We start from the raw sequence: 27,125 nt of genomic DNA on the forward strand, positions 1-27,125 counted from the left end.
GCTCGGAGTCGCCAACGCCCCCGCGCTGACCAATCAGCGCTCGCCGCGCCGCTCCCGCCCCCCGGGGCCCGGGGCGGGGCCGGGGCGGGGCCGGCGGCTCCTCTTAAACCCCGCGCATCCTCCGCGTCTTCATCCTCCTTCTTGCTCCTCACCATCCTCACCATCCTCACCGTCACCGCCCCCACCATCCCCACAGCGGCGGTGTCCGGGGCAGCGTCCGGATCGCGCAGGTTGAGCTTGGAGACCGTAGCGGAGGGGAGGGCGGGGGCCGCCGCATCCCGATGGCCAGCAGGTTGCATCATCCGCGGGAGCGGGAGTAGCGGGGGGGGGGGGGGCGGGGAGAGGGCTGGGGCCGCCGTGCCCCACATCCCAGAGGGGATGGAGGATGGAGGGCTGCGGACTGGAGCGGATTGCCCGCAGAGACCGTGGAGTCTCCCTGGGTGAAGATATTCCAGAACTGTCTGGATGCGATCCCGTGCCACGTGCTCCGGGATGGTTCTGCTTGCGCAGGGAGTTTCGACCACATGCCGTACAGTCCCTTCCCGCCTGACCCATTCTGTGACTGGTGGTGCCACCCAGCTGGGCTTCTGTTTTGGTTTTGTAGTGAAGGGAAGAGTCGGCTGCGGATAAGGGGAGCCCCGGAGCCGCCCCTGGGAGGTGCTGGCTCTGCTGGGGATGCCCAGGACGGGCCGGAGGGTGCCTGGGAGCGCCACCTCTGAGCCCAGAGGAGAGATGGGTTCTCTGCTTTTCGTACAGGTTCACGAGATGACTTTGTTCCTTTCGGGTTTCTTCTGGGATTTGGCACCGGCTCTCCAGCTGGTCTTGGCTTGTCGCCCATTGTTCTCGTGGGTGCCATGAGGTTCACCTGCAAGGTTTTTATTTGTAAGTCTGGCTAATACACTGGACCATGAGGCTTATTTTTTACATTTGGTTTCATATACTACCCCTCCCCAATTAGGAAGGATCTGAAGTTGACTAGGACCTGAGGGGGCTCTTCAGTAGCAGTGTAAATAATGCTCCCGGTGTCCTGAACTAGCCACAACTTGAAAGACGAGTGATTCCTCTCCTGTTCCTGGTTGAGTATCCAGCCTGCTGTGTGTCTCTGTAATCCTGAAGCCTTTGACCATGGAGGTTTTGGAGTGCTGGGCCCTGTTCCAGCAAAGTTGCTCACATTGTTTACCCTTGCCACGAGTCTGTGCTGATTTGAGGTGTGGGAGCTCCATGTTCTGCCAAGCTTGCGCTGTGGAAAGGCAGAAAAGCACAGAGCACGGAGACAGGTGAAACCTGGGGATCTTATGTGAGAGAGGAAAGGTGTTTCCTGGGAAACTGGGACCTGCTCAGAACCTGGTGTTTCTCAGCAGGGGAATGGCTGTAGTGAGATCACTGCTGCTGAAGTGTGGTTTCGGTGCCAGTGCAGGCCCAGCACTGGGGCATTTGCACTCAGCATCCTTTTCCATGCCAGCTGGTGGCTCTTAGTATCCTGCCATACCCTCTGTGTCTGAGTTACCCAGCTTTCCTGAAGCCAGACTGTGCTTCTGACGAGGGTGGTGGCAGCCAGGGTCATGAGGGATCCGTGTTCTGGAGCATGTGGGCTCAGGGACATCACTGACCTGGTGCTGGCAGCATGGCAGCCTGCCAGGGTGGCTGGCATGGGCTGGCCTCTGGCTACTGGCCTGTGGCCTGTGTGTGAGCAGTGCCGTGCTCGTGGCTGCTCTGGGGATCCTGCTAAAAGCTCCCTGGGTGCAGCCAGAGTGGCAGCTGGTCTTTCCCACAAAACATGCACCAGCCAAAAAGCTGCTTTCCTGCCCAGCTCTCTGCCAGCCTTTATCAGAGGTCCCTGGGCTAACAGAAGCTGTGAAGCCTTGCAGGAGGCACCATAATGCTGGGCAAGGGGAGCTGTGCTTCTGCCTGTCTTACAGACCTGCTCAGAAATTGAGAGCAGAGCTCCAGCTCCCTCTTTTTGTCATGCTGGTCAACATGTTTAATCTGTGAGCCTCTGTTCACCCTACCTGGAATCCTTCTCTCCCTGTGCTTGGTGGGCTGGGCAGATCCAGAGCACTGTCCAGGCTGCAGTGTTGGTCCATCTCTGTGTGCTAAGGAGGGGGAGCTAGAAGCAGGGAAAGAAATACTTTGAAAGCTTCTGATTGCAACAGGTGAAAATGCAGAGAGAGCATTCTCCAGTCTTTTCTCTAATGCTGCCGTGCTCCTGAAGACATCAGTCTTCACTCAGAAGACTTTTCAGGTCAAGTCTAGACAGGGTTGGAGTGAACTCAGGAACTGGAGCTGTCAGAATACACCTGTGTGAGGCACAGCTTCCCTTCCATGGGGGCACAGCAAACTGGCCGCTTGCCTGTTCTCCCTGGCTGATTTCTGGAGTAACAGTTGCCACAGCAGTGGAAGTTGCTTTGCTGCCAGAGTGTAATCTTTGCAGTGTTACAGAGGTGGGGGCACTGAAGAACTGCCCCTTTCCTGTCAGGAAGTTCTGAGTGTGCCAGTCTGGCTTTTAAAGAGTGAGCATTGAGAGGATGTGCTTGTGCTCATCTGCTCTGTAGGAGAAAATGGAAATAACACTTTGGATTCTTGCAGGATCTCTTTCTAGAGCCAGATGTTAATTCAGTCCCCTGTTACTTCAGGTCATTTGATCTCTCCTGACACAGGAGGGATGGCTGCTCCTGAGGAAGGAGCAAGGACACCCTCACACTCACAGAAAAACCACAGAAGCAAAACAACCCAAACGTTTGACTCGCCCCTGAATCTGTTACAGCTGCGGTGTTCCCAAATGGGATGGGAACTGCTGCATCTGGTTATCTACAAAGATCCTACAGCTCTGTAAGAACCTGTGGGTGAGCAGAACAACTCTTCTGCAGTGGTTTGTTTGTGGCTGCTTAAAGTCATCAAGTTTCCCTTTCTCAGGCCACAGCATGATGGAATTCTGTATCTCATCTCTCGCTGAGCAGTCACCCCTGGGGGCATCTCCCTCTGATCCAGCTCTTACAGCTGCCTTTGAGACAGCTTTGTCTGTGCTCCAGGCCAGACTCCAGTTAATTTGGTTGTTGCACACTGGGATGTTTAAATAGTACAGTACATTAGTGCTGATATCGTACACTGTAAACAGCCGTGGAGACTGCAGCTCCTGACTCATCCGTGCAGTGAGTTCAGCTCAGGCTGCTTGGGGATTAATTTCACTCACTGGCCTTCAGTCCTGCTCTCTAGGAGCTGAGAAATAGCTTGGGTCTTGGGTTCCCTGTGGAGACGGCTCCAGGGATGTGAGCCTTGCCCACAAGACTTTCTGGATCTCACACCTCTGAGTCCCTCTCCCCTGCGTGATTTAGGTTTAAGTGCCTTTGTAAATTGTCCTTCTGATTAATTTTTTTTTTGGTTTTTTTTTTTTCCCCTGTGTGATCTGCAGATATAATGGCAGGAACTAGTCAGGCTTTTCTAGTTAGACTCTACCCACACTCCCAACTAGTTCTGGGAGTGTTCTCCTTTATAGGAAAATTAAATTCAGGCTGGCAGGATTTCTTTCCTAACAATGGGCAGCTCTTCCTGCACCTTATCTCCCTCAGCCTCTTCTGAGCAGTGTTCAGCTGCAGTTACAGCAGCAGAGTTGCCATCTTCCTGTCCTGTCTCTCCAGTCTTCATTCCCACAAAAAAAAGGCTATTTTGGGTCTGTAGGCAGGATCAGGATGGGGATTTGGATATCCTAGACCACCTCTGCCTCCTGTTTTGCTGAGGTTGTGTCATCTAGGGCTGTAAGCAATGAATTATGTTGCTTAAGGTTAGTATTTGGTCACAGGATTTTTGTTGGCATTGCTTGTGTTTAGCTTTTTGTCCCTCTCCTCGTTTTTGTTCAGAGTTGAAGCCCCATTATTGAAGCTTTGATCAAACATCAAGTGTTGCCATTCTAAAAATATGAGAGAATCTCACAGCTTATTTGAAGTCAATAAATACAGCTTTTCCTCAGTTTCTGCTGTTCAAGAAGAGATGGGAGTTGCTGTTAGTAAATTATTAATTTTTTTTGCCTTACAGTAAAGGAAGTGAGATGCTATTGCCTTGCCTTGTCCAGAGGGAATCCTCCAAAAAGCAGCTTTTTAGAGCCACGTTAATTTCTTTCCTGCCATCAATACAAGGAATGAGTACTGAAAACCTCTTAAATTTTTTTTCTGCAATGAATTACTCCCTCTTTCCTCTCAGGTTTTGGACACTCTTGAAAGACACTGAGAGCTGGTGTTTTAAAGCTTTTAGAGGTTTTGTTCTCCTATTTTATGATAACTGGGAACAAAATCTGCAGTTTCCTGTCTCTAAGCCCTTGCTGCTTTCCTCCTGCATTTTGAAATGATTTGATCCTTTGGCAGCAAGGCCCCCTTTTCAGCTGGACTTTGTCAATATTGTCAGTGTTACCTGTGGCAGAGGCAGTGTCTGTGTCCAGTGTTTCATGCCAGCTGTCTGAGGGACCATGTACCTCATAGGAAACCTTGAAACTCCTCCAGTATTTTTCCTTTAACCAAAACAAAAAATCCCCACTGATACTCTGAACTGTGAACCAGGAACCTCCCAGAAAGAGAAATGAGGGCTGGGTTTGCTCTGGAGCTGGAAGCAAGCTGATTTCTGGTAGCAAAGACTGGTTGGTGTTAGATTCTGTGTATTCAGGGGATCTTTGCTTTTTTAGACTGGTGTGTCTCAGTCTAACCCTGGTCAGTAGTCTGTGACAGGTTATAGTCCACCTTGGCTCTTGGGCATGTATTAACCTGATTGAATAGAATTGTATCATTTTGGTGGCATGGAAATCTTTGTATCTTGAAGGAAAATTATTTCAAGTCTTCGTCTGGAAAGTTGATCCTTTCAGAGTTCTTTTTTTCCCCCAAGGAGAGCAGTTTAAGTGCTTTAGGCATTTTCTTCAAGCCAGCATGCAGGAAGGGCATTGGTGTGCCTGAGGCAGCCGTGGTTAGTGGCCTGTGTTAACTTGCAGGATCAAATACTAAAGGTCACTGATGCTATGATTCAGAGTTTTCCCAGTTTTCTCACCAGACCATCAGCTCTGTGAGACCCAAGTGTGTGTTTCATGTGCATCTGTCAGGAGGATGAGGCCAAGGACCCCTTCCAGCATAATTCAGTAATGGAAAGAGCTGAACCTTGCTGCAAAACAGTGATGAAGAAAACAAATATTAGGGAAAAAAAAACAACCCATGCTTTCCAAAACTTCAGCCAGATTTTTGTCTTTAATGGAAAGGAAGGAGACAGGCTCTGTGAGCAACTGGTAGGAGAAGTGAACTTACTGTTTTGTATTTACTAATTTCTGGGGCAAAAAGCTGCTAGAAGCATGAACTGTTTGCTGTGTGTGTTATATCCAGCATCACTGTAGCTGTGCATGCAACACTAATTAATTTTGGGTAGGAACTTGTGAGATCTTATTGTCCTCGAGGGTGGAGAGGCCTCTGTTCCTGGATAAAGCCTTTCCCAAAGTTGTGTACAGGGTTTTTTGGGGACGGCACCAAAGCCCTTTTGCCCTTTGTGTCTCTAGGACTGTATTTCCTGTGAACTGAAGTATTTCCTATTACTTCTTGTGGCTTTCAAGCTTCTGGAGTTGTAGAAGGTCCGATAAAAGAGGTTTTGTGCTTACTTTTCTGGCTCTGAGCTGTGGAGGACGTGGCAGAGGGAAGATTAGGTAATGCAGGAAGGACGGGGTCAGGGGACCCTCCATCAACCTTGCACAACACCTCTGCTGCATGTTTTATTTTTAATCCTGTTTATACAAGTTGTCTTCACTTTTGCAGCTCCTTTTTTTTCCCCCTATGAAAAAGATGTGTGTGGTTTTGCCAATGTGAGACAGGTTTTTTTTTTTGTTCTAACTTGCACGATCTGCAGCTCTGAAGGATTCCAGTCTCGTGAGCCACAGTACTCGTTCTCCTGAAGAAAGTCCAGTTTCCTGTGCCACCACCTCCACCAAAAACCATGGAGAAGTTTGTCTCAGAAAGGCCTGTTCCTCTGTCTAAGGTACTCCCGGGCCTTTGGGGAATACTGTTTGCCCATCTTTGCATCACCAGGATTTGGGAGAGCCCTGTCTGTTTCCAGGGAGATTTCTAGGTTGTTTTGCTGAAATTCTGTGGAGGCAAGGGATTAATACATAAAAATAAATAAAATAAACTGAAGGGATTAATCCTGGGAGTACTGGAGTGAAAGTGCAGACTGAGCAAGGGGAGAAACTTCCAGTTTGATCAGAAGCTCTTTGGCTGGAGAACTTTTCATGGAAGGGCCAAGACCAGGTTTCAAGGCTAGGCTGGATGGGGCTCTGAGGTGTTGAAATCTTTCTGGAAGAGTTCTCCCTGACCACCAGCAGCAATGCAGAGTCTTCTGGCACATCTAATTAGTCACCAAGCAGTCTTACTGCATTCCAGTCTTCTTGGAATGGGGAGATTTTGTTTCAGAAAGCTTTTGGTGTGGGAGGGGTGTCTCCCATGAGAATAGTCCTGGTTTTTTGGTATCTGTGGAGGCTTGTTGCACTGAGCACATGTGTTTAAATTATCTCTGTGCAGGGCACTGTGGTGAGCTTTTGCTCCCAAACTCGCACTGCAAGATTCTTGTGGTGGTAATAAGGATTTGGCAAACCAAGATGATGCTGAAACACTTTGCCATCTTCACAGTACTATGGAAACATCAACTCCTTTATTTTTATTTTTTTCTCTTCTCTTCCTTCTCCCTCCCCCAAGAATGAAATCCTTACTCTTCCTTCCCAGAAGAAGCCAGATACGAACTCATGCCCTCATGCACCTGCCAAATATTTTGTCTCTGGTGGGGTGGACTCCGAGAACTGCAAGGCCAATGAGAAGGAAAGGCAGTGGATCCGCCCTGATACACCCAGCAAATGCACCTGGAAGCTTGGGAAACCCCTCTCTGCCTCCCCCCATCACCATGCCACCCTGTAAGTGTTATTTTATTTGCTGTTTTTCAGCACGAATCCAGGTCTGATTAATCCTTGCTTTGGATCAAGGACTTGATGTTGTGAGTTTGTAACCAATGGATATTCTTTTAAACTGAAATAACCAAAATAACCAGCCTGCTAAATGAGAAAGCTGGTTGAAATAAAAAGCACCAGAAATGCTGTGTGGTTGTTGTTGTTGTTGTGACCCTTCTGTGAATACTCTGGCTTTGTTTGTGTTTGTACCAGGCCAGAGCCTCCAAAGATCCTGCCAAACATCCTGAATAAAGTTGGCAACACACCTTTGGTGCGGATCAACAAGATTGGGAAGCACTTTGGGCTCAAGTGTGAACTCTGTGAGTTGCTGCAGGCAGAGAACAAGCTAACTAACCCTGTTTCAGAAGCTTGGGCAGCTCTGGTTAGTAATGTTATATAACCTGGCCACAGGAGTGCAGGTAATTGACAAGAAATGGTGAGAAAAAAATCCTGGCTTTCATTGGCAGATTTTCAGGTTTTTAGGATTTGGTTATCTAAAACATCTGTCAGCTTGTACCTCATGAGAACAATTCCTGCAGCTTTTCCTTTTTTTTTTTTTTTTTGAGAAAGCAAACTGTTTTTCATAGAAAATAATTTTTTAAATGTAAAGAAGTTGTGTGAAGTTTTGGACTGCTTCTCCTATTCAGAGTATTCAGCAGTGTGTGCACAATGCAGCTCTGCAGTTATCACTAAGGATCATTGAAAATGATTAAAGGGGTGAAACTGTCAGTGAATAATTTTTTTGTTTGGTTGGGGTCTTAAACCCAACCATACTGGAGGCATCTGGAGCTGTGGTCAGAGCCCTGAAAGGTGGTGTCCAACACCACTGAAGGGATTAATGCTGGGAGTACTGGAGTGAAAGTGCAGGCTGAGCATGGGGAGAAACTTCCAGTTTGATCAGACGTTTTTTGGCTGGAGAACTTATCAGGAGAGGGACAAGACCAGGTTCAAGGCCAGGTTGGATGGGGCTGGGAGCAACCTGATCTGGTGGAAGGTGTCCCTGCCCATGGCAGGGGTGGAGCTGGATGAGCTTTGAAGTCCCTTCCAGCCCTGCTGGTTTGTGTTTGCAGTGGCCAAGTGTGAGTACTTCAACGCCGGGGGCAGCGTGAAGGACCGCATCAGCCTCAGGATGGTGGAGGATGCTGAGAAGGCTGGGATCCTGAAGCCTGGGGACACCATCATAGAGCCAACCTCTGGGAACACAGGTAGGGGATGGAGAGACTCAGGAAAGCGTGGGGGCAGTGCTGTGGTGGTTTTCCTGGAAAAGGCAGGTTGGAGATGGGAGCCTGTGCAAGGAGGAAAGGGGATCTCTCCGTGCCTGCAGGGAGCAGTGCCTCTCCCATCTCTCACACAAGGAACAATTCTGCAGTGTCCTCTGCTGACCAGAGCAGCTGGGAAGATGTTCTGCTAAATTACAGAGCCTCTTTGCTTTGAAAGAGGTGCTAGGCCAGACTCACTAGAGTCCTTAGGAATTCAAGTCTGACTGAAATTTTTGTGGAAAAAAGCACCCAAAAGACTGGTGTGGATCTGGGTCTTCCCTTTTTTTCTGTTGGGGAAGTCCCGTGGTCCTTCTGTCAGGAGAGGTGGGCCTGGTTTCAGGAGCAGCCATGCTGGTGCAGCTGAGATGGGGGATGAGCTGCATCCCCACAGCACTGCCTGACAGAGCCCCTGGATTGTCAGCAGGTTCCACCTGGGTCCACATTTCCTCCTTGGAGGGCTGGAGGAAGGAACAGTCCCCATAAGTCAGGGCAGAGCATCTGATGATCTGAGCAGTCTGGAGCTCCTGTGTCAAAGCTGTTGTGTTAAGCTGCTCTACCAGTGGGGAGTCAAACACACCTGGAATGTTCCCCCTTGAGCCAAATATAAAACACATAACACAGTTAAATATAAATAGTTACATATGACATACACTGCCTCCTCTGAGGAGGTTCATGGGGTGAGCTACAAGCTGCCCTCCTGCCTGATGTGTTCTGGAGAGGTGTCTGATCCTGTTCCTAAACTCTTTCCTGGGCTTCCACCCACTGCTGCTTTCTGATGGACACTGACCAGGCAGATCTTTATGTTGTTCTTTGTTACTGGAGGGACTGGGGTGATGAGCTGCTCTGTGACCAGTTCCCCAGCCTGCAGCAGAAAACTGGGAAGTCACATCTGTTGCTGTTTGCTCAGCAGTTGCTGGGGGGATGGATCAGGGGATTCTAGGGGCATTCAGGGCAGCTGAAGCCTTTGTGAGTGTGGCTGTACCTCCTGCCTGAACAATGGTGTGGAGTGGAAAATATCCATGTGTGTTGCATTCCTCCTGTGTCCAAGGTCATACCATGACATCCCCCTCTCTGGGTCAGTACCTGATAAATGATTCTCCTTGCCACAGAATCCAAAAAGACAGAAGTGAAGGAGATACAGGACAATAACTTCAGAAAGCTGATTTGGTTTTTTTTGGTCATATAAGAGCAAAGATCAGGGCACACAGTAACCTGAGAGAATTGGCTTTTGCTCTCTACTGCTCAGAGCTTACTGAGTATGTTGAATGTGAGAGCTAATGTGTTATATCTTTATCCTCTCTCAGCCAAAGTCCTGTTTTGATGTCTGCTGAATTTCCAGGTCAGTAGCAGAAAGTACAAAGTATTAGAGTTCAGGTCTCAAAATCCTTTCTTCATCACAACCATAAGGAAGATCTGGATGACTTCAGCCTTTGGCTTCAATGAGGCTGTTGGTGTCTTATTTATTTTGGTATTTGGGCATCCGTATTTATCTATAATATACTAAGAAAAGTTGTTTCCCTTCCTAATATATTAAACACTATTCGAATTGTTTGAGGTGTGAGTTATGCTTCTCCTAGAGGAACAGTTAAAGATTATTAGTGTGGTGGTTTTTTTCTCCCCTAGACAATCCACATAAAAACATACAAACAGAGCCAGCTTTGAGCAGTCAAGTCTCTGTGTAGTTGAGCTGCATGTGTTGGTCCTGTGCTGGTGCCCAGAACAGCAGGGGAGCTGCAGCCTGACCTCACACACCTCTCAGCCAACCTGATCAGCTCAGCCTGTCCAGCAGAGAGGTGATCTGATAGCAGGTGTAAGCTTCTCTTCCACACTTCTGAGCTCAGCTCTTCAGGAGCAGGAAGTGACCAGCTGGAAGGCAGGAATCAGGCTGGAGGTGCAGATTTTCAGAGTAGAAATGAGATGTCTGTCTCCAGCAGCCAGGGTGCTTCACTGTGGTAGCAAGCTGACACAGTGCATTAGAACCTCAACCACAAGCAGCATCTAAATAATTTCTTTTTAGACAGGACTTAGTTTCAGCACATTGCAAATAGGGATTTATGCAGAAGTGAGTCCATAGAGGCCCTACGGATCTTTCGACAGAACGAAAGTGATTCCTCCAGTCTCCTCCAGCTTAAAGCACATTCCTTTCCCAAGTTACTTCTGGAAAAATGAAGTGGGTGAGACAGGAGGAAGGTGATGTGCCTGTGGTAAAGCCAGCAGTTTGCACATGTCAAGTTTCCCCACCCTTGGTTAAACTTTCTCTTTGCTGTGAACCTCCGACGAGTATCAGCATCTGTAAACCCAGTTCCCCCCAACAGGCAGAAACATTCCCTTTGCCACCCCTCTGGAGACACTCTATCCAAGGCTCTGGTGAAAATGTGATGAAAGCCAGGGCGTGCCAAAGCTGGCACTGTGGGTTTTGTGCTGTGCTGCTGCTCACTGAGTGCTCTGCTTGCCTTTGCTTGCAGGGATCGGGCTGGCCTTGGCGGCGGCAGTGAAGGGTTACCGCTGCATCATCGTCATGCCAGAGAAGATGAGCATGGAGAAGGTCAGAGCTGCCTCTGTTTTGAAGAATTTAAAAGTAAACATGTTTGCACTCGCAGAGTTCCTGCTGCAGATGGGTGCTGGGGCTTCAGCAACAAAGGTGCAGGCTCTTGGCCAGGCAAAACTCTGCCAAGGAGCTGTTGCCAGTGCTTGCAGAAATCCAGGCTAGCTAGCCATGGATAGAAAATGGCTTTAAGACCCATCCCCACAGCACTGCCACTTTGAAACTCCTGTAACTTTTAAATACAGGTGTCAAAACAACCTGAGGTTTGCCTGGTGCATTGAAATGGTTACCTGTGCCCTGTGTTAGCTGTTAGCTGCTGGGCAGAGGGTGAAGGAAGGCAGGGCTGAAGCTTTGAATACTCTGCAAATATTCTGGGCTTGAGGCTGAGTGTGAAGGGAGCCTGTTGAGGGGGTTTTGGAGTTTCGTGACCACCTTTATTTGCTGCAGGTGGATGTCCTGAGAGCTCTGGGTGCTGAGATTGTGAGGACCCCAACTACTGCCAGATTTGATTCTCCTGAATCTCACGTAGGAGTGGCCTGGAGGCTGAAGAACGAAATCCCCAATGCACACATCCTAGACCAGGTGAGAGCCAAGGTGTCAGAAGTGCCAGTGTGGCATGGAGGAGTCTCTGTAGTGTCCTGGGATGTCTGTTCAGCACTCTCCATGTGTCTCTGGAGGAGAAGATGCCCCAAATCTGGAGCTGGAGCTGAGCAATCACTGGACTGTAGGAAAGGAAGTTTTTACAGTCACTAGAGAGCAGCAACGAGCTGGTGTTTGCCAGAACTACAACACTTATGGTGTTTATTTCCACTGAGCTGGCAATCCTGTGAGAAAGAATGGACACAGGGGTCATGTTGCTAAGAGTAGCTGTCCCACAGACAGGACTGATTTTGGCACAGGAGTGTGCTGGCACCTTCGGACTGCACTTAAATTAGGTCACTTATGGGGCCTGGCTCCAGATAATACACAATGCAACAGTCAGCAAAGAGTATGTTTAGGTGTTCTGGGGCTTGGGGATTGTTTGAAATGTTTCTGAACTGCCTCAAAATGTGATTTTTGTATTTCTGGTCTACTTCATGGCTGATCTGTCTTTCAATTTAGTACCGCAATGCCAGCAACCCCCTGACGCACTATGACACCACAGCTGAGGAGATCCTGCAGCAGTGTGATGGTAGGTCTGCTCTGCTGCTAAACCCCCCTTCAACAAGCTCCTGGTAGTGCTCTGTTGTTCTGTACTTGGGGAATGAGAGCTGGGCTGGATGAGAAATGCAGAGGTTTTGATAAAGCCAACCCCATATATATCCTGTGTGTCATTAGAGAATTACCATATTTCAGAAGTCACAGTCGTGATTTTTTTTTTTTCCATTAAAGAAGAATTCTTTGGTTTTTAGATTCCCCTGCTTGTGATGAGATGGAGAAAGCAGTGCTTAAGTGACCTTAGAAAAAGCTTCATAGGTAGACTGGCATGGAATAGGGTCATTCTTCTCTGATCACAGACAGAGAAATAGCTGGTTTAACATTCCCAGAGCAAGCACTCCAATACACTGGAAGCGTCTTCACTTTGGAGTCCCCAGGGGCACAAACTGCTCTGTGTCACAGCTGTCACCAGCAGGACCCTCTGGCACTGCAGGGCTCTCTTCAGTGTTGGCTCTGGGCAGCTGAGCAGCAGAAGGGGCTGAGCTGTGGCAGCAGAGCTTCAGCTGGGCTCATTCCTCAGCTCAGGAGCTGGTTTGAGAGCTGTTGGAAACATTCCATGTGATGCTGCAGCCACGTGGGCATTTCCATAGGGCATAGAAGGGGTTCATACAGAAGGCTGCAGACCTGCCTTATTAAGCAGTACATTTTCTGATTGGACCCCCTGATAAGAAATGCAGCTATTAAATTCATTCTCATTGAGGTGAAGACCATGTGAAAGGTTCTCTTCCCTCCTAAATCTCTAGCTTTTCAGAGGATTTGGCTTGTCTTTCTGTGCCCAACTTAAGAGTTAAAGTGAGTACACTTTTACAAGCTGCCATCCCACAGACTGAGAGTCCAGATGAGCTCCAGATTTAGGCTTCTTATTTCTATTTACTTCCCCTGACAGGCCAGGCACTGTTCAGCTACCCCTGCTTGGTGGGGTGTTATTCTTTTGGCTGGTAGGCAATTGATTTTGTGTGTGAATTGATGACCTTTTAAAAACCGATTCTTTTTTTTTTTTTTAATTAACAAAGCTGTCGTGTGGATGCACCAGAGAAGCTGTAGGTGGTGACAGAGGGATGAACTGTCACATCCACACTCAAACAGTCCTTTTCACATGAAAATGAGGGAGTAGTTGTGTTAGCATTTCTCTCCAGGGATGCCTATCCCATGCTCTTGGCACTCACTCAGTTAATTAACAAACATAATGGGCTGCTCAGTTTAACTTAGAGAATGAATTGTCTGTATCAGCAAATACAGTAACAGGAAAACTGCAGCTGTCAGCTCTGTGGCCACCTCCAGCTGTGTCCAAAGTGCCACAGATTGGTGCCTTGCCAGGCCTCTGGGTGGACATTTCAAAACCCTTGTTGGAGAAAATGATGATTGAGCAAATGCAGTTTCAAGGCAGGTCTCACAACAGCTCCTGGGAAGCAAAGAGCCCTGTTGTGCCCTTTTCAGCCACTCTGTGCATTTCTGTTGAAGGAAGTCCATCCTTGGGTGTAAGTGAGCTTTCAATCCATCATTCTGTTGGAGATTTCACACTTCTCTCCCACCCCCTTAAACAGGAAAGGTGGACATGGTGGTGGCCACGGCTGGCACAGGAGGTACCATCACTGGCATCTCCAGGAAGCTGAAGGAGAAGTGTCCAGGATGCAAAGTAAGTGACAAGCCCACTGCTTTTCTCTTTAGTGTCTCCTCAAACTGCCCCACTTGGCACATCCCACTCCTTGTAAGCCTGCCCTGGGTCTCTGTGGGAAGCTCTTGGGTGTTCTCAGCTAGAGTCAGTTAGAATGTAGTTCTGGCTGCAGAGAGGGTTTCAGAGTGTCTGAAATCATCGTGCTCTGCTCCCACTGGTGACCAGAGTTCAGGTTTGGCTCAGCAGATGAACAGTGACCCTCAGATGCCTCCATGGGGTGTCTGGGGAACTTCCTTCTCTGGTGTGTGCTCTGCAGCCTTGAGTTCCCTCCCTGGCTGTGCCTTCCCCAACTGCTCTGGAGCTGCTGAGGTTCTGCCCAGTGGAATTGTCTCTGCACACACCAGCCTGTGTGTTCTCCTGTGTGATGTGATAGATTTCCTCACAGAACTTGTGATCCTGCTTCAATCATGAGTATTTTCCTATGCAGGCATGGAGTGGTAAGGAAAATAAAACTGATCTGCTTGCACTTTACACAAAATGAGTTTTCTGTAATGATGTCTGACATGTGAATGAGGACAGCCCTGTCTCAGGGAAGCCCTGTTTTCTGTTAAACCAAGTAAAACTCGTGTAGAACAAGTGGTGCCATCAGTGTCCACAGCCTGAGGAGATGGGATGGGTTTCCAAGGGGTCAGAAGCAGCAAAGCATTTTGCTCCCAGGGGAGGTGAATGTTGCCAGGAGGAAATCAACGGGAGACCAGGTTGCTGTCACTTGGCTGTATGCTACCAGCATCTGTGACAAAGCCAGTGCTCACAGGGGCTGTGCTCTCCAAAGCTGTGTGTCTCGGTGGCCTGAGTGGAAACTGCTTCTCCAGATTATAGGTGTGGATCCTGAAGGCTCCATCCTCGCTGAACCAGAAGAACTGAACAAGACTGACAAGACAATGTATGAAGTGGAAGGAATTGGATATGATTTTGTCCCCACAGTGTTGGATAGATCTGTAAGTCACACTGCTTGGTTTACTGCCCTTTGCCGTCTGCTGGGATGCAGGAGTGAGGTTAAAGGCAAAGGAAAAACTTGGGGAAGTATTTCTTTGAGCTGAAATGGAAGGGCTAGCAGGCAGAGCTATTCCTGTTCTTTCCATCAGCAAAAACAGCCCTTGAAAGGCTTCTGAACTGGCTACATTTGTTTTACAATGCCAGGTGAAAATGCTGCAAGTCGATAACATTTTCCTAGAACACACACTTATTTTTATGCTTAAAAAAACCCCAAAACACACCTGAAAAAACCAATCCTGAAACACACACAATAAAAACAAACAAACAAAAAACCCAACAACTAAGCAATAAAGAAATCCCCTCCAACAAAGCATCCCAACCCGTTGTGGACAAAGTGGTGTGACTGTGTCCTGAGCAGATCCTGTGTCCCTGGGAAGCCCTCCAAGAGGGGAGGAAGCTGATGCTGTCTGAGGCTGACTCACAGCAGCCTGCTCTCACAGTAGGGTGCCAATAAGGAGCCCCTTGTGCTGATGTGATCATCTTACCTTGGCAAAAAACCCCACTTGGCATTTGGAGGAGGATGGAAACCCGGGCTCAGCAGGGCAGCTGTTCCCTCAAAGAGCCGGGGCTGAATTCACACTGGTTGTGTGGTTGCCTTGTCTCTCCTCATTCAAACAGAGCCTTGTTTGTGTCTCCTGCCCTTCCCCAGACTGTGGACCAGTGGTACAAGAGCAATGATGAGGAGTCGTTTGCTTTAGCACGGATGCTGATCCGCGAGGAGGGACTGCTGTGTGGTAAGAGCAGGCGGGACCCCTCTGGCTTTCTCTGAGTAGTCCTTGGGTGGCTGAAGCCTTGTGCAGATCACAGAGACTTTGTTCCACTTCAGAACTTGTCTTCCTCTCTCTGGGCTCCTCTGTTCTTCCTGCTCCTCTCTTTTGATCGTTGTCATTTCGCGGTTTTACGGTTTTGCCCCTCTGTGTGTTGTGGCAGGTGGCAGCTCGGGCAGTGCCATGTCTGTAGCTGTGAAGGCAGCCAAGGAGCTGAAGGAGGGTCAGCGCTGCGTTGTCATCTTACCTGACTCCATCAGGAACTACATGTAAGGACCTGCTGGTTTTCCCTCTGGGAAAGGGGTGAGGCAGACCCTCAGACCTCCTTACAGACCTCCTTGTAACACCCAGGTATCCCAGCAAGGAATGTCTTTGGGGCACAAGTTCTGAGCTATCTAAAAAGCATCTGACATGGAGCAGGGATGATCTTTTCCCTTTTAAAGTTGAGCTCTGATTTCAGTAGATAATCATCAGTGGTTAGCACCTTTCACAGCAAAGGCTTTGCGTTCACTGTGTCATTTGTGGGGGATCACTGGTTATCCCGTTCCTGGAAGGGTCCCTGTGCCCAAACAGCAGGACCCAGCACTCCTGCAGCCCAGCAGCCACCCTCAGGGTGAGTTTGCAGGTGGCAGCCCCCGGGCTTCGAGCTGTGCTGAGAAAACATATCCCAAAACAATGTATTTTTAGCTGAGTTTCCTGACTTCTGCTGCATCCAGCTCAATATTAGACAGACAGAAGCTGCAGACAGACCTTGCCTGGCACATCCCCATTCCAGGCTTTGTCTCTATCGTATTCCAAGGGGCTGATGCAGTTGGAGCTTTGTTTCCTATGGGATTCCTTTTTCTTCCCATGAGTATTTCTTCCCCATGTCCCTGGCTGGTAAGCTTGGATGGCAAATGATGGCTATTTCCAGCTACACTTTAGCTGTTGGTGACAGTGAGCTGTGAACAGTTGCCTCTGTTTGCTGTCAGATGCTCAGGCCCTGCTAATGAGATTTTCACTTTCTGGTGCTCTGTAGGTCCAAGTTCTTGAGTGACAAATGGATGATTCAGAAAGGGTTTATGAAAGAAGAAGACCTTGGCAACAAACCTTGGTAAGCCTGTCAGATCCATTTGGATCTCCATGAGTCCACTCAATCGAGTTTATGGCAGTTGCTAATTTAAAGCTCATTTCAATTTACACTTCTCCTTTGATTTAGCTGATCTTCCATGCTATTGTCTTGATGTATAATTGCAGCTATTAATCAAATCTGCTCTAATTAGCTGACATCCTTCCTTGAGTTGTATGGCAGCAGAAGAAAATTTGGTACTTAAAGATTGGTTTTTTTAATGAAGAGCGTTATATCTGAAATAAAGGAAAAGGTAGTATACAAAGAATCCTTTCAAAATCAGAGTTCCTGAGTGCAAAGCACTGCAAGTCTACATAGGTGGGAGGGAATCTTCCCTAAATTGTTGCCTGTAATGACTGTAAATAGGTCTTTGAGTAGGAGCACAAAATTTCTGTGTAAGATATAAATAATGGAATTGAGGAGGTTAGTGCTCTCCAGTAACTATCTGTAATCACAGAAAGCAGATGAAATGAGGAAAAGGGTTTTGATTTTCAAGCCTTCTCACACTTCAGTGACTTTCTGATATTGGGGATAAAACTTGAGAGCCCTGAAGCTTTATTGACTCTGGCTGAATCCTGACTCTTCCTTGCAGCCTTTTGTCATTCCTGTGGTGCTGGAGGCCACAGTGCATGGAGGACTGGTTCTGTTCTCTCCAGAAGACTTGCATGGGTTTGTTTTTCATTCCATCCCCAGGTGGTGGAATATCAGTATTCAGGAGCTGAGCCTCTCTGCCCCCCTGACCGTGCTTCCAACTGTTACCTGTGCAAAGACTGTGGAAATCCTCCGGGAGAAGGGATTCGACCAGGTACCAGTTGTTGATGAATCTGGGTATGTCCACATATATCACTCTTCATCCATATGTATCACTTCCCTTGCCAGCTCTTCGGGGATGTCTTTTAAATGCTTGCTGGAAGTATAATTGCCTTCTCACTGATCCTTTTTCATTGATTAATGCAGCTCAGAAATGTTGCCTTGAACACACCAATGCTGGACTGTGTGTTTTCATGCCGGATTGTCCTGCCCTTCACACGATTCTAATGATTATTTTGATGTGCTTACTCAGTGTGTCTCTGTAGGATAATTTAATTTCTTTTAATAATAATACCAGTTTAACGTAACAAAGCAAAAATTCCTATTTCAAACAACCAACCCTGAACGTGCCCACCTCTATCAGAGCTTTCACAGAGTTTCTTCAGCACACTGTGTAATAGTGCAGTGCTGCAGTGACCCCTAGAAACCAGGGTGTCCCCAGCAAGCTGGGATGTGCCTTTCCACCCTGCAGGTCTCCTGCAGACAGGCTGAGTATTGAAGAGTTGCTCATTTGTGCTGACCTGAGGGACGAATTGTTGTAGATCCTCGTAGGAAAAAGGGACGTGAGCCAAACGGGGGTGAGCTTGTCTCTGGCTGTCACACCTTTCAAAAGGACAGATCAGAGTGTGGAAAAAGTTTGTGCTTTCCAAAAGCTCTCTGAGACTGCAGGTAGCCCTCTCCAGTTGCAAGGAGCAGAGATACAAAGAGCCTGGTGCTCAGAAGGACCCGCAGCACCTGCTGCCTTGTGTGTGAATCTCCAGGACCTCTGAGAACTGTACTCTGTCTCCTGCAGACACACAGAACCCGAGTGTCCCATGGATAATGCTGCATTATTGCCATGAAGTAGCTGAACTGACCCCTGCAGGCTGGCTGACAGTGGGTGCTTTGTTCTACAGGAACACCTGGGGCTTTTGTGTTGTTTATCCCTACCTTCTCTCTCCTTCCTCAGGGTGATTCTGGGCATGGTTACCCTGGGTAACATGCTTTCCTCACTGCTTGTTGGAAAAGTTAAGCCTTCTGATGAAGTCAGAAAAGTAATCTACAAGCAATTCCAACAGGTAGGCAGGTATATTCTGCAGCTCCTGGTTCTCTGCTTGCAGGAACTGGAGTAGGTGTGCTCACACTACACAGGCTGGGTGAGGTTTACCTGGGCTGTTACTGAGCACAGAATTTTCTTTTGAAAAAACGTGAAATGCTTTGACTTCGTTTTCACTAGGCTTTAAGTTTCAACACTGCCCCAAAGTGGAGCAACTGCTGTGTTCTGGAAGTGTGTGTAATGCTTCTGCTCAACCTGTGAGCCACCCTGAGGCTGAGCAAGGGTGCTGGTTCCTTATGGACAAATGTAAATTTATTTTTTCCTCCCCAGACAGACAATCCAGCATCGTGGGGAAATGTGGTGCGTAACACAACCACTTAGTTCACGTTCTCCCTCACTTGGACACCTTGAGAGTTTCTGGGGCTGGTGGTGTGTGATGGTTTCTGTGGCTGCTGTGGTGCCAATTCTCTGCACTTCTGAGGTTGTGGCTCTTGCCATGGGCAGCTTGAAGGCTTCTTCAGTCAAGAACAGCTTAACCATTTCTTTTCACTTTATTTCTGGTACTTTCTTGGTGGAGGTTGGAAGGGGAGTGGCACAGGCTGTGGTGCTGCTGACATGTTAACTGAAAGTGGTTATTTTTCCATTTGAATTGATGGGTTAGTGGAGAAACATAGTGGAATGCACATAACCTCAGAAGTATTGTGGATTTTGCTTTTTTTACCACTTTAGTCAAGGGGATTTGGCTTGTTCATGAGCGAAATTGGGAAAATGAATCATCTGTGTCACCAAAATGACTTCTGATAGCCTACATGGGATACCACAGCTGCATCAAATAAGAGGCTTAGCCTGTAAACCAGGGCAGAGGTACATTTTGGAAAGATGGATCTTTTGGCTTTTTTAGGTTGCTCAGAGAGGTTGTGGATTTCCCATCCCTGGAAGTGTTCAAGGCCAGGCTGGGTGGGGCTCTGAACAACCTGGGAGAGTGGGAGGTGTCCCTGCCCATGGCAGGGGGGTGGGACTGGGTGATCCTTAGGGTCCCTTCCAACACAAACCATTCTGTGATTGTTTAACATGGGCAGCCTGCTTTGATAGGATCCCTGCAATTATTTTGGGGCAATCTCTTAGAATGGAAGCAGAGTGGTTTTAGATTTTTTGAAAGTCCCTGGTACCATTGTGCTCTGGGGACTTGAAACACCAGTCACAGGATAATTTGCCAACCCCAAACAAGTGCTAGTGGAGGGAAGAGCTGTCCTTGTGGAGTCAGATGTTAGTTCCAGTGGTTTGGGTTCCCAGTCATGTGCAGTGTAGTACCATGTGCATAGACTCATTGCTTTAAAGACTTAATAAGCTTTAAAAAAAAGCCTAAGTGTGAGAAAACCTGTAGGCAAAATGTTTAAGGAGCTTGAATGAGCAGTAGGGAGACAGGTGAAAACTCCATGGGGGTTCTGTTAAATTTCCACTGAGCATCTCTAGGCATGTTTATGTCTTCATGGTTGTCCCAGTGCTGCTAAAGGCTGCTTGTCCTGGTTGTCCATAACCTGCCCAGTCCCTGAAAACAGATTTGGGACTGGTGGGTGACTCCATGTGGCAGCGGATCCAGATTTCCCACCTCCTTCCTTTCCTGGCCCACAAGTTTAAGGATTGGTTCCTCAGTCTGCACTACAGCTGGTCCCTTAAACACAGGCTGCTGGGAATCCTCTGACTCCCAGTATGGAAACAGAGTTCTGTGTTCCAGTGCAGCCCAGCTGTTCATGCCATGGCATTTATTTCTCACAGAGTAAAGGCTTTTTGAATCTGCAGTGCAAGACTCTTCTTTAGTGTGAATTCCTTTAATAAAAGTATGTCAGATGGTGGGTGCTGGGGAGAGTCACCTGGTTAATGGAGCTGTGGCTGCTTCTTCATATGTTAAATTATGTTTGAACAGTTTAGACATTTTTTTAAATAATTGCAGTAGGTGATTGCTGAAGTGTTTTGCAAGTATCTGGTTTTTTGCAGAATTAACACAGGGTGCTTTCTTGTTCAGTCTTAGCAAAGTTGAACTTCACAAAAGATGAATTCTTAAATCTCAGTTCCTTGATTTGCACCCAAATCCAGTGTTAGCTGAGCAATCTTTCACCCTTGGTTTTGTTTTTGGCTTATTTAGGCTTTTCTGCCTTTGCAGATCATATTCTCTTCCCCAGTGCTTTGCAGCCCGATTCACTCACTTTTTCACAATCCTTTTGGAATAAAAATCACCAAATATAAAGAGTTTTATGGTAACTTGGACACATGGAACACTTGAGACCTTCTTTGATTCTTAGCATTTTTCAGATTTTCATTATATTCATTATGTTTACAGAGTCAGAATGAATAACTTCATGTAGTGCTTCGTTTTCTTGAAAATTAGAAACAAAGAAAACAGATCTTTTAAGTTGGCCTTGATTTGGTGGTGTTTTCTAATGCTTCAGGTGGTAGCAGCACACAAATGCTGATGTACTGATTTTAGTTCTGCATGAATTGTGTGGGGATTATTGACCACTAAACATAGAAAGGACTGTTTTATTCAAGTTTTGTAACTCTCTCCTCAGATCAACCTGAAAGACAACTTGGGGAAACTCTCTCACATCCTGGAAATAGACCACTTTGCTCTGGTGGTTCATGAACAGATTCAATGTGAGTACAAAGTACTGCACCTTGTGAGAGCAAATTTGTGAGTGGTAACAAGAAGCAAGGGGAGTGTGAATGAGTAAATGAGCTCTGCAGTAGCAAAATCCTCTTTCTGTGTCAGACTATGTGCTACTCATTTTCATCCCTGGAAGTGTCCAAGGCCAGGCTGGACAGGTCTTGGAGCAACCTGGTCTACTGGAAGGTGTCCCTGCCTGTGGCAGGGATTGGAATGGGATGATTTTAAAGATCCCTTCCAACCCAAGCCATTCTATGATTAATTAGACTAAATAAATCTTCAAATCTGGGGTATATCACTCTTATATGTGAATAGTATTTTGTCCTGTTTCATCTTCCTTACAGCAGACAGCTTGCAAAGTTACAAACACTGAGAAACAAGAGTCAAAACTAAGTTAAGTTGTGCCAGATAAATTTATCTTTAGCTTCTCAATTACAACTGGAAGAAGAAGAGCCATCACATTTGGGGTTGTTCCTGATAATCTCCATAAGGATGTGCTCTTGGCTCTGAGCTGACTATGTATAAACCTAGAATCTCACTGAAAGCTTGCAGTGGAACAGAGATGGGTAAATAAAAAGCCCATGACAGTCCAGCTGACTGAAAAAACTGATTATAGAAGTTGACTACACACCTCAGTACAGGCAGACTTTAGGAACAAGGAATTTAGACAATAGATAAAGGGCCAGAAGTCACATTGCCACTTGAGTCCCAGGTCAAGGCTTAGGCTCACAGTGAGAAAATCACTTGAACCTGTGCTCTCAATGCAGCACAGATTAAATGGATAGTAAATTTTTTGGATATAAATGGGGTATTAAGGTTTTTATACTGATTCTGTATTTGACAGGGATGCAGGAAGATAACCATCTTCCTGTGTCACATTTCCTCCTCAAAATGTGGTTCCACTGGGCTGTCCAAGTGGCTCCTGCTTCCAATGGGGTAATGCCACCTGCAGCTGTTTCAAGTAATTAATGTTTGAGGAAAATACACTTTATGGCAGAGGGCCTGGTTTGAATTTTTGTGTCAAGAAAAATAAATGCAGCAGACTCTTATCCTTCCTTCCATAATGTCTCAGTGTCCCTTTTGATGAGGAGCCTTTCTGAGCTGAAAATCCTTGTCACTTCCTCTGGGACTCTTGGCCAAGGTGCCTTTTGTGTTTCCCCTCTGTGTGCCAGGATCACCAAAGAGCTCCAGGCTCGTGGAGCTGGGATGGCTCAGCCCCCACTTTTACAAACACTGCCACTAAAACCAAGCAGAAGGGGGTGTGTTTGTGCCTCCTGAAGGCAGAGCTGCCTTTTTCTCTGTGCAGATCACACGGATGGCTCCTCCAGCAAGCGGCAGATGGTGTTTGGCATCGTGACAGCCATCGACCTCCTGAACTTTGTAACCGCACGGGAGCGGGAGAGGAAATCCAACTAAAGCCAAGCAGCAACGTGGAGCCTCTTCAACATTTTGCAATCTCCAACAAAGAATCAGGTTTATGTCCTAAGTAGAATGTGGGGTTTTTTTGTTGGGTTTTTGTTGCTTTTTTTTTTTAATTCTGAAAATAAGCAGTTAGCTATCCTGGTGTCAGCTATCCAGCCAGTGTGTCCTGCTGTATTGCACAGCTTCTGCGACTTGTTTCTTAATCAGGTTAAGCAATATTTCTTATCAAGACAATTTATTTTTTTACCTATATATATATATGTATGTGTAAAAAATATTGCCTAAATTAACTGGTGTGTTCCTTATTTCTTATGTCTGAAGGCTGGCTTTCCAAAACATTGTTTCAGATTCATAAAATGTCTTGAAATAAAGAGTTACTGAAGCAGAGGCCCAAGAGAGCTCTGGAAAGTTCTGGATGGTTTTTTTTCCCCCCCATTCAAGGGTGTTAAGTTAGATATTACCTGTGTGGAGACAAAATTGGGACTGGGGCATGGGGAGAAGAAAGCAGGGTTTCCCTTTTGGTGGCATCAGTGTAAAACAAGGAAAATCCTGAGGGCTGGAGCTGAGAATCGCTCCAGCCATCTGCTCTGAGAAAAAGCTAGTTGGAGTAGAAGCATGGCAGTGAAGTGACAAACATAACGCACTGACAGTGTTTTACACAGAGCACCAGCTTTCCCTGCCATGACAGACCTATTTTTTTTCCCAATCCCGTTAAGTAAGCACAAATGGAAAGATTTAAAAGGTAAGATCAAGCTCCTTGCCTGAAGGTTTTTTAAAATGATGCTGTTTCATCTATTACCTTCCTCTTCCCTCCCCACCCTCTTATTTATCTCAAAGTGCCTTTTTTTGGTGCCTGTTTTAGAACAGCCAAAGATAATCTGTCAAGAGCTGTAAATTTCAAGTCTCACTCAGGTACTCCTACCCTGTAGTTCCTTATTCCAGGAGAAAAGCCCTGCACTGGCCACCCCTTTGGATTAGGGTTATTGCTGAAGGAAAGTGACCCATCCTTACCTTACACTGTGGTTTACCAGTAAATTCATACACTTCTTTAAGATTTAAGACAACTTTTCCCAAGGCTCTGGAGAAAAAACTACTATGAAGTCTAAAAATATACAACTTCAATAATAATAATTGAAAGGTTCTAAAGGGTGATTGATTTTTTTTGGGGTTTTTTTTGGTTTTTTTTTTTTTGGTTTTTTTTTTTTTTAGTTTTTTTTCCCATTTTGCTGTTCAGTGATTTCTCTCTCACTGTTGCCCCTCACTGCAGGAGCAACCGCAGCTTGGGTGCTCTGATCAGTGGAAAGGTGAACCTGTGTGAGTGCCAGATGTGTGCACCTGTGTGTTAAAACCCTCTGTTCAAATCCATGGTAGCTTTTCTAGGCTGAACAGCTCTGTCCTACCTCAGTTGCTGCTTGGCAGAGCCTCATAACTCATCTTTCAAACTGTATTTCTGAGCTGCTTCACAAGGTCATAAATGACAGCACAGTTAAGGGCAGGGTCCTTGATCCTCATGCTTTTGACATCCTTGATGCTTCTTTGTGTCAGGAGTCTGTGAATGGTCAGTTTTACCCCTTGAGACATCAGTATTCCAGCGAAACTTCTAAACCCCTTTTCCAATTACTTCAAATACTACTGTCAGATACTCTTCCATATCTTAATTTACAGGGAAAACAGACTTCTTTCTTTGATTTACTTATTTTTACTACATCCTTTGATCCCCACACGTGCAAAAGGACCCATGTACTTCACTAGATGCTATGACCTGAAGTGTTTTCTGCCCTTGTAGATGTCACTGCTGCTAGGTTTTGGCATTACTGCTGCCTTTGAATATTTACTTTACTGGCTTTTATCTGATTTTTACTTTTTCCCCCTTTGCCATCTGGCCTTCACTCACAGTAGCAGGGAGGGAGGTGCTTGAGTAGCTGAGGTTTGTCCTTTTCCCCTGTAAAAGCTCATGTCCTGACCTAACAGAATTCAGCAGGAAATACAAAAATGGTAGAAGGAGGTTCGCAAAGCTGCTTTTCAGAGCAGCACAAGAGAGGAGTTAAAGGTGGGGCAGCAAATTAGTCAGTTATAAAGAAGTGTGAGGCTTTTAATCTATTTTTCTAGTACACTGTTCATACATTAATTCTTGTTGTGCCATGAAAACTGGCAGCATTGTGGACTGAGACATAGGGGGTGGTTAGAAATGGTGGGGAAGAGGGGATGGGAGTTTAAAGCATTCCAAGTAAGCCAAAGGATCCAAAGAAATCACCTGCTCCCCTGTGGTTTGGGAAGAACAGGAGCAGTCTCCTATTCTGCGCTGGCACAGGGAGGAAAAGACAGCCACCAGCCCCTCTTATTCACAGCAGCACCGTGGTGAGACCAGAGGAATTGGGTAAACAAATGGAGTTGCTCCACAACTGAAAAACTTTCCAGAGCTCTTTCCCGTGGCAGGGATGCAGGCAGCAAAGAGAAGGGGACAGGGAATCCAGAAGGGCTGAAGTTCCTCTGCAAAAGCTTCTAAGTGTGATGCTTTCTTTGCATGTCTGAGGATCTCACTGCTGGTCCTGGTTAGTTGTGGTAGGGCTGATTAAAACTGGGCTTATCTTGTTTCAAATTCTCTGAAGACCAAGAAAGACACTGCAGTTTGTTCAGTCTTTTACCTGAGCTCGAAGGCCAGAGCCTGAACAGAGCTGTATTTTTTTCTCTGAAGTGGGTGCCTGCATCTTCTGTTTACCTGTGCTGCTTATGCAAGCGCTGACTAAACCTGAAACCTATTTTGCACATGGATATTTTTATCAACAATTTATGCTGTATTTGTCACTGTCAGAGATTATCAGTCCTAATGTTAGCTCTGCAAAAATACTTTTTATTTTCTCACCTGAAGGCAACTATTCAGTAAAACCTGTACAATATTTTGCAAGCGGTTACCAGGCAATGACTTAAGGATCATTTTCATGTTGTCGTGTCCAGTGTTATTTCCCATTTCTTGTACAAGCTGTGGCTGACTCCAGAACTCTGGCTAGCAGGGATTCCTCTAAGCAGCCACACCAGTCTCATCTGCACACCAAGCTTCTTTCTGAAAACTTCTGCTTGCTCTTATAAATCTCACACAAGGCTCACTGTCAGGAGCTTGCTGATACTGCCCCTGTCATCCAACAGCTTTTCTTACTGTGTAGTGTCAACTAAGGGAAAGGGAAGCCTTCTTATGCTTCAAGGAGCTGGGAAAAACCAACACTATGAGCTGTATTTATTGCACAGATGTTCACAAATGTACAATATGAAGAGTTCAATAAAAGCTGTTTGATTGCAGAATGGCTCTGGCTTGGTTTTTTTAATGCCAGTTCAAGTTTATAAGTGTGTGTTACACTAAGAAATTTGTGCAGAAGACCCCTCACTCTCAGTGTGTGGCCTGTGAGACTGCAGTTCTTTCCATGTCTCCAGAGAGAGGCCAGTCCTGCCAGCATGAACCCCTTGCTCTCATGCCAGGTCTTCGGGTACCTCCCCCCACACACACACAGTGCTCTGTCCTCAGCTTTATCTCCTTACCCCTGATCCAGCAGCACGGGGTGACTTTATCTTGAACATCCTTCTCATGTGATACCTGAAATGCTGCCATTGCTGGCAGCAAGTGCAGATCCCTGCCTTTGCTTTCCCTTTTGGCAGTTCACTCAGAGGGGGAAGAAGGGATCCTGCTGTCACAGCCCCAGGGGCAGAAGGCCGGCATCACTCCCGGGCATGGAGAGACCATTGCAGCAAAAGGCCAAAGGCTGCCCAGGCACAGAGAGCTGCAGGAAGCGTGAAGGATCAAGTTCCACCTTCCAGCAGGCTGAACACGGAGCTGGACAGCCTAAGAAATATCCTGGTGAGGTACATCAGGCTCTGAACCCGGCCCCTGGATTCAGCAGGTGCAGCCATTGAGAGATCAGGGCTCCTCAGCACCTTGTTAGCAGCAGCCTCCAGGCTGGGGCTGAGAGCAGGGCACTGCCCACACCCCGTTTTTGCAAGACCTCCTGACAGCTGAGTCACAGCCTAATGACAGCCCTGGGACCGAGCTGTCCCCAGCTGAGGAGCTGCCCCTCCTCGCGGGTCACCAGCAGGAAAATTACTGGGTACAATCAGCTGTGCTGGCTCTGCAGATAAAGGGAGGACTTCAGTCCAGAAAGCTGCCTTATGAAAGCAATAAATTCCCTTTGGGGAAGAAAAAAAAAAAAATAAACACAACCACCAACCCACACTCATGTTGCTGATGGAAGTGCTGCTACCTTTTGTCACGTGCTGGAGGATGGTGAGTGAGGGGAGAGCCCACAGGATCTGACGTGGAGGGCAAGAAGAGCAGCCAACTCACCTGCCACCACCCTGTCTTATGGAAAAATCCACCTCTAGTTAGAGGAAAAGCCAAGTGCTGTGTACAGTGCAGGTTTCACTGCTCTTTCAGGAGCTAAAAACACGCCATAGCTTCTCTCCCACCTGCTGAATCCCAGGCTTGGGGTGGCCAGCTGGGTTTGTGTGCCCAAACAAACAGGGCAAGGGGCCTGTGGGCACCACCTGTGCCTGTAGTCCCTGTCACAGACACTGCATGTCCCTGGGGAAGCTGGAGAGCAGGCAATGTGCTGACTGATCCACAGCGAGACCCTCTCGGACACAGCAGGACACAGGAATGAGCTGATCTGCCCCATGGGACAAGCAGAGCAGGTCTGACCTGTGAAGGGTG

At 47.1% G+C, this 27,125-nt stretch overlaps 1 protein-coding gene across 4 annotated transcripts; it reads left to right on the top strand.

The window, feature by feature from the left end:
- Positions 1-108: 108 nt before the first annotated feature.
- Positions 109-25,723, top strand: LOC104686257 (cystathionine beta-synthase-like protein). 4 transcript variants are annotated; one of them, XM_039552944.1, is made up of 18 exons: positions 109-230; positions 5,866-5,994; positions 6,735-6,919; positions 7,166-7,272; positions 8,023-8,157; positions 10,677-10,756; positions 11,204-11,338; positions 11,858-11,927; positions 13,498-13,589; positions 14,441-14,566; positions 15,274-15,358; positions 15,555-15,660; positions 16,410-16,484; positions 17,193-17,327; positions 18,259-18,367; positions 18,676-18,705; positions 20,913-20,997; positions 22,314-25,723. In XM_039552944.1, exons 2-18 carry the CDS (start codon positions 5,953-5,955, stop codon positions 22,421-22,423), a joined length of 1,707 nt encoding a protein of 568 aa, XP_039408878.1. In that variant the 5' UTR covers positions 109-230; positions 5,866-5,952; the 3' UTR covers positions 22,424-25,723. The 4 variants fall into 4 exon arrangements, with proteins under 4 accessions (XP_039408878.1, XP_039408888.1, XP_039408872.1 ...); XM_039552954.1 differs by having other exon boundaries at positions 6,738-6,919; XM_039552938.1 differs by having other exon boundaries at positions 110-230; positions 6,708-6,919.
- Positions 25,724-27,125: the final 1,402 nt, after the last annotated feature.

This window comes from Corvus cornix, chromosome 1 (assembly GCF_000738735.6).
Source record: "Corvus cornix cornix isolate S_Up_H32 chromosome 1, ASM73873v5, whole genome shotgun sequence".
NCBI classification, from domain to species: Eukaryota; Metazoa; Chordata; class Aves; order Passeriformes; family Corvidae; genus Corvus; species Corvus cornix.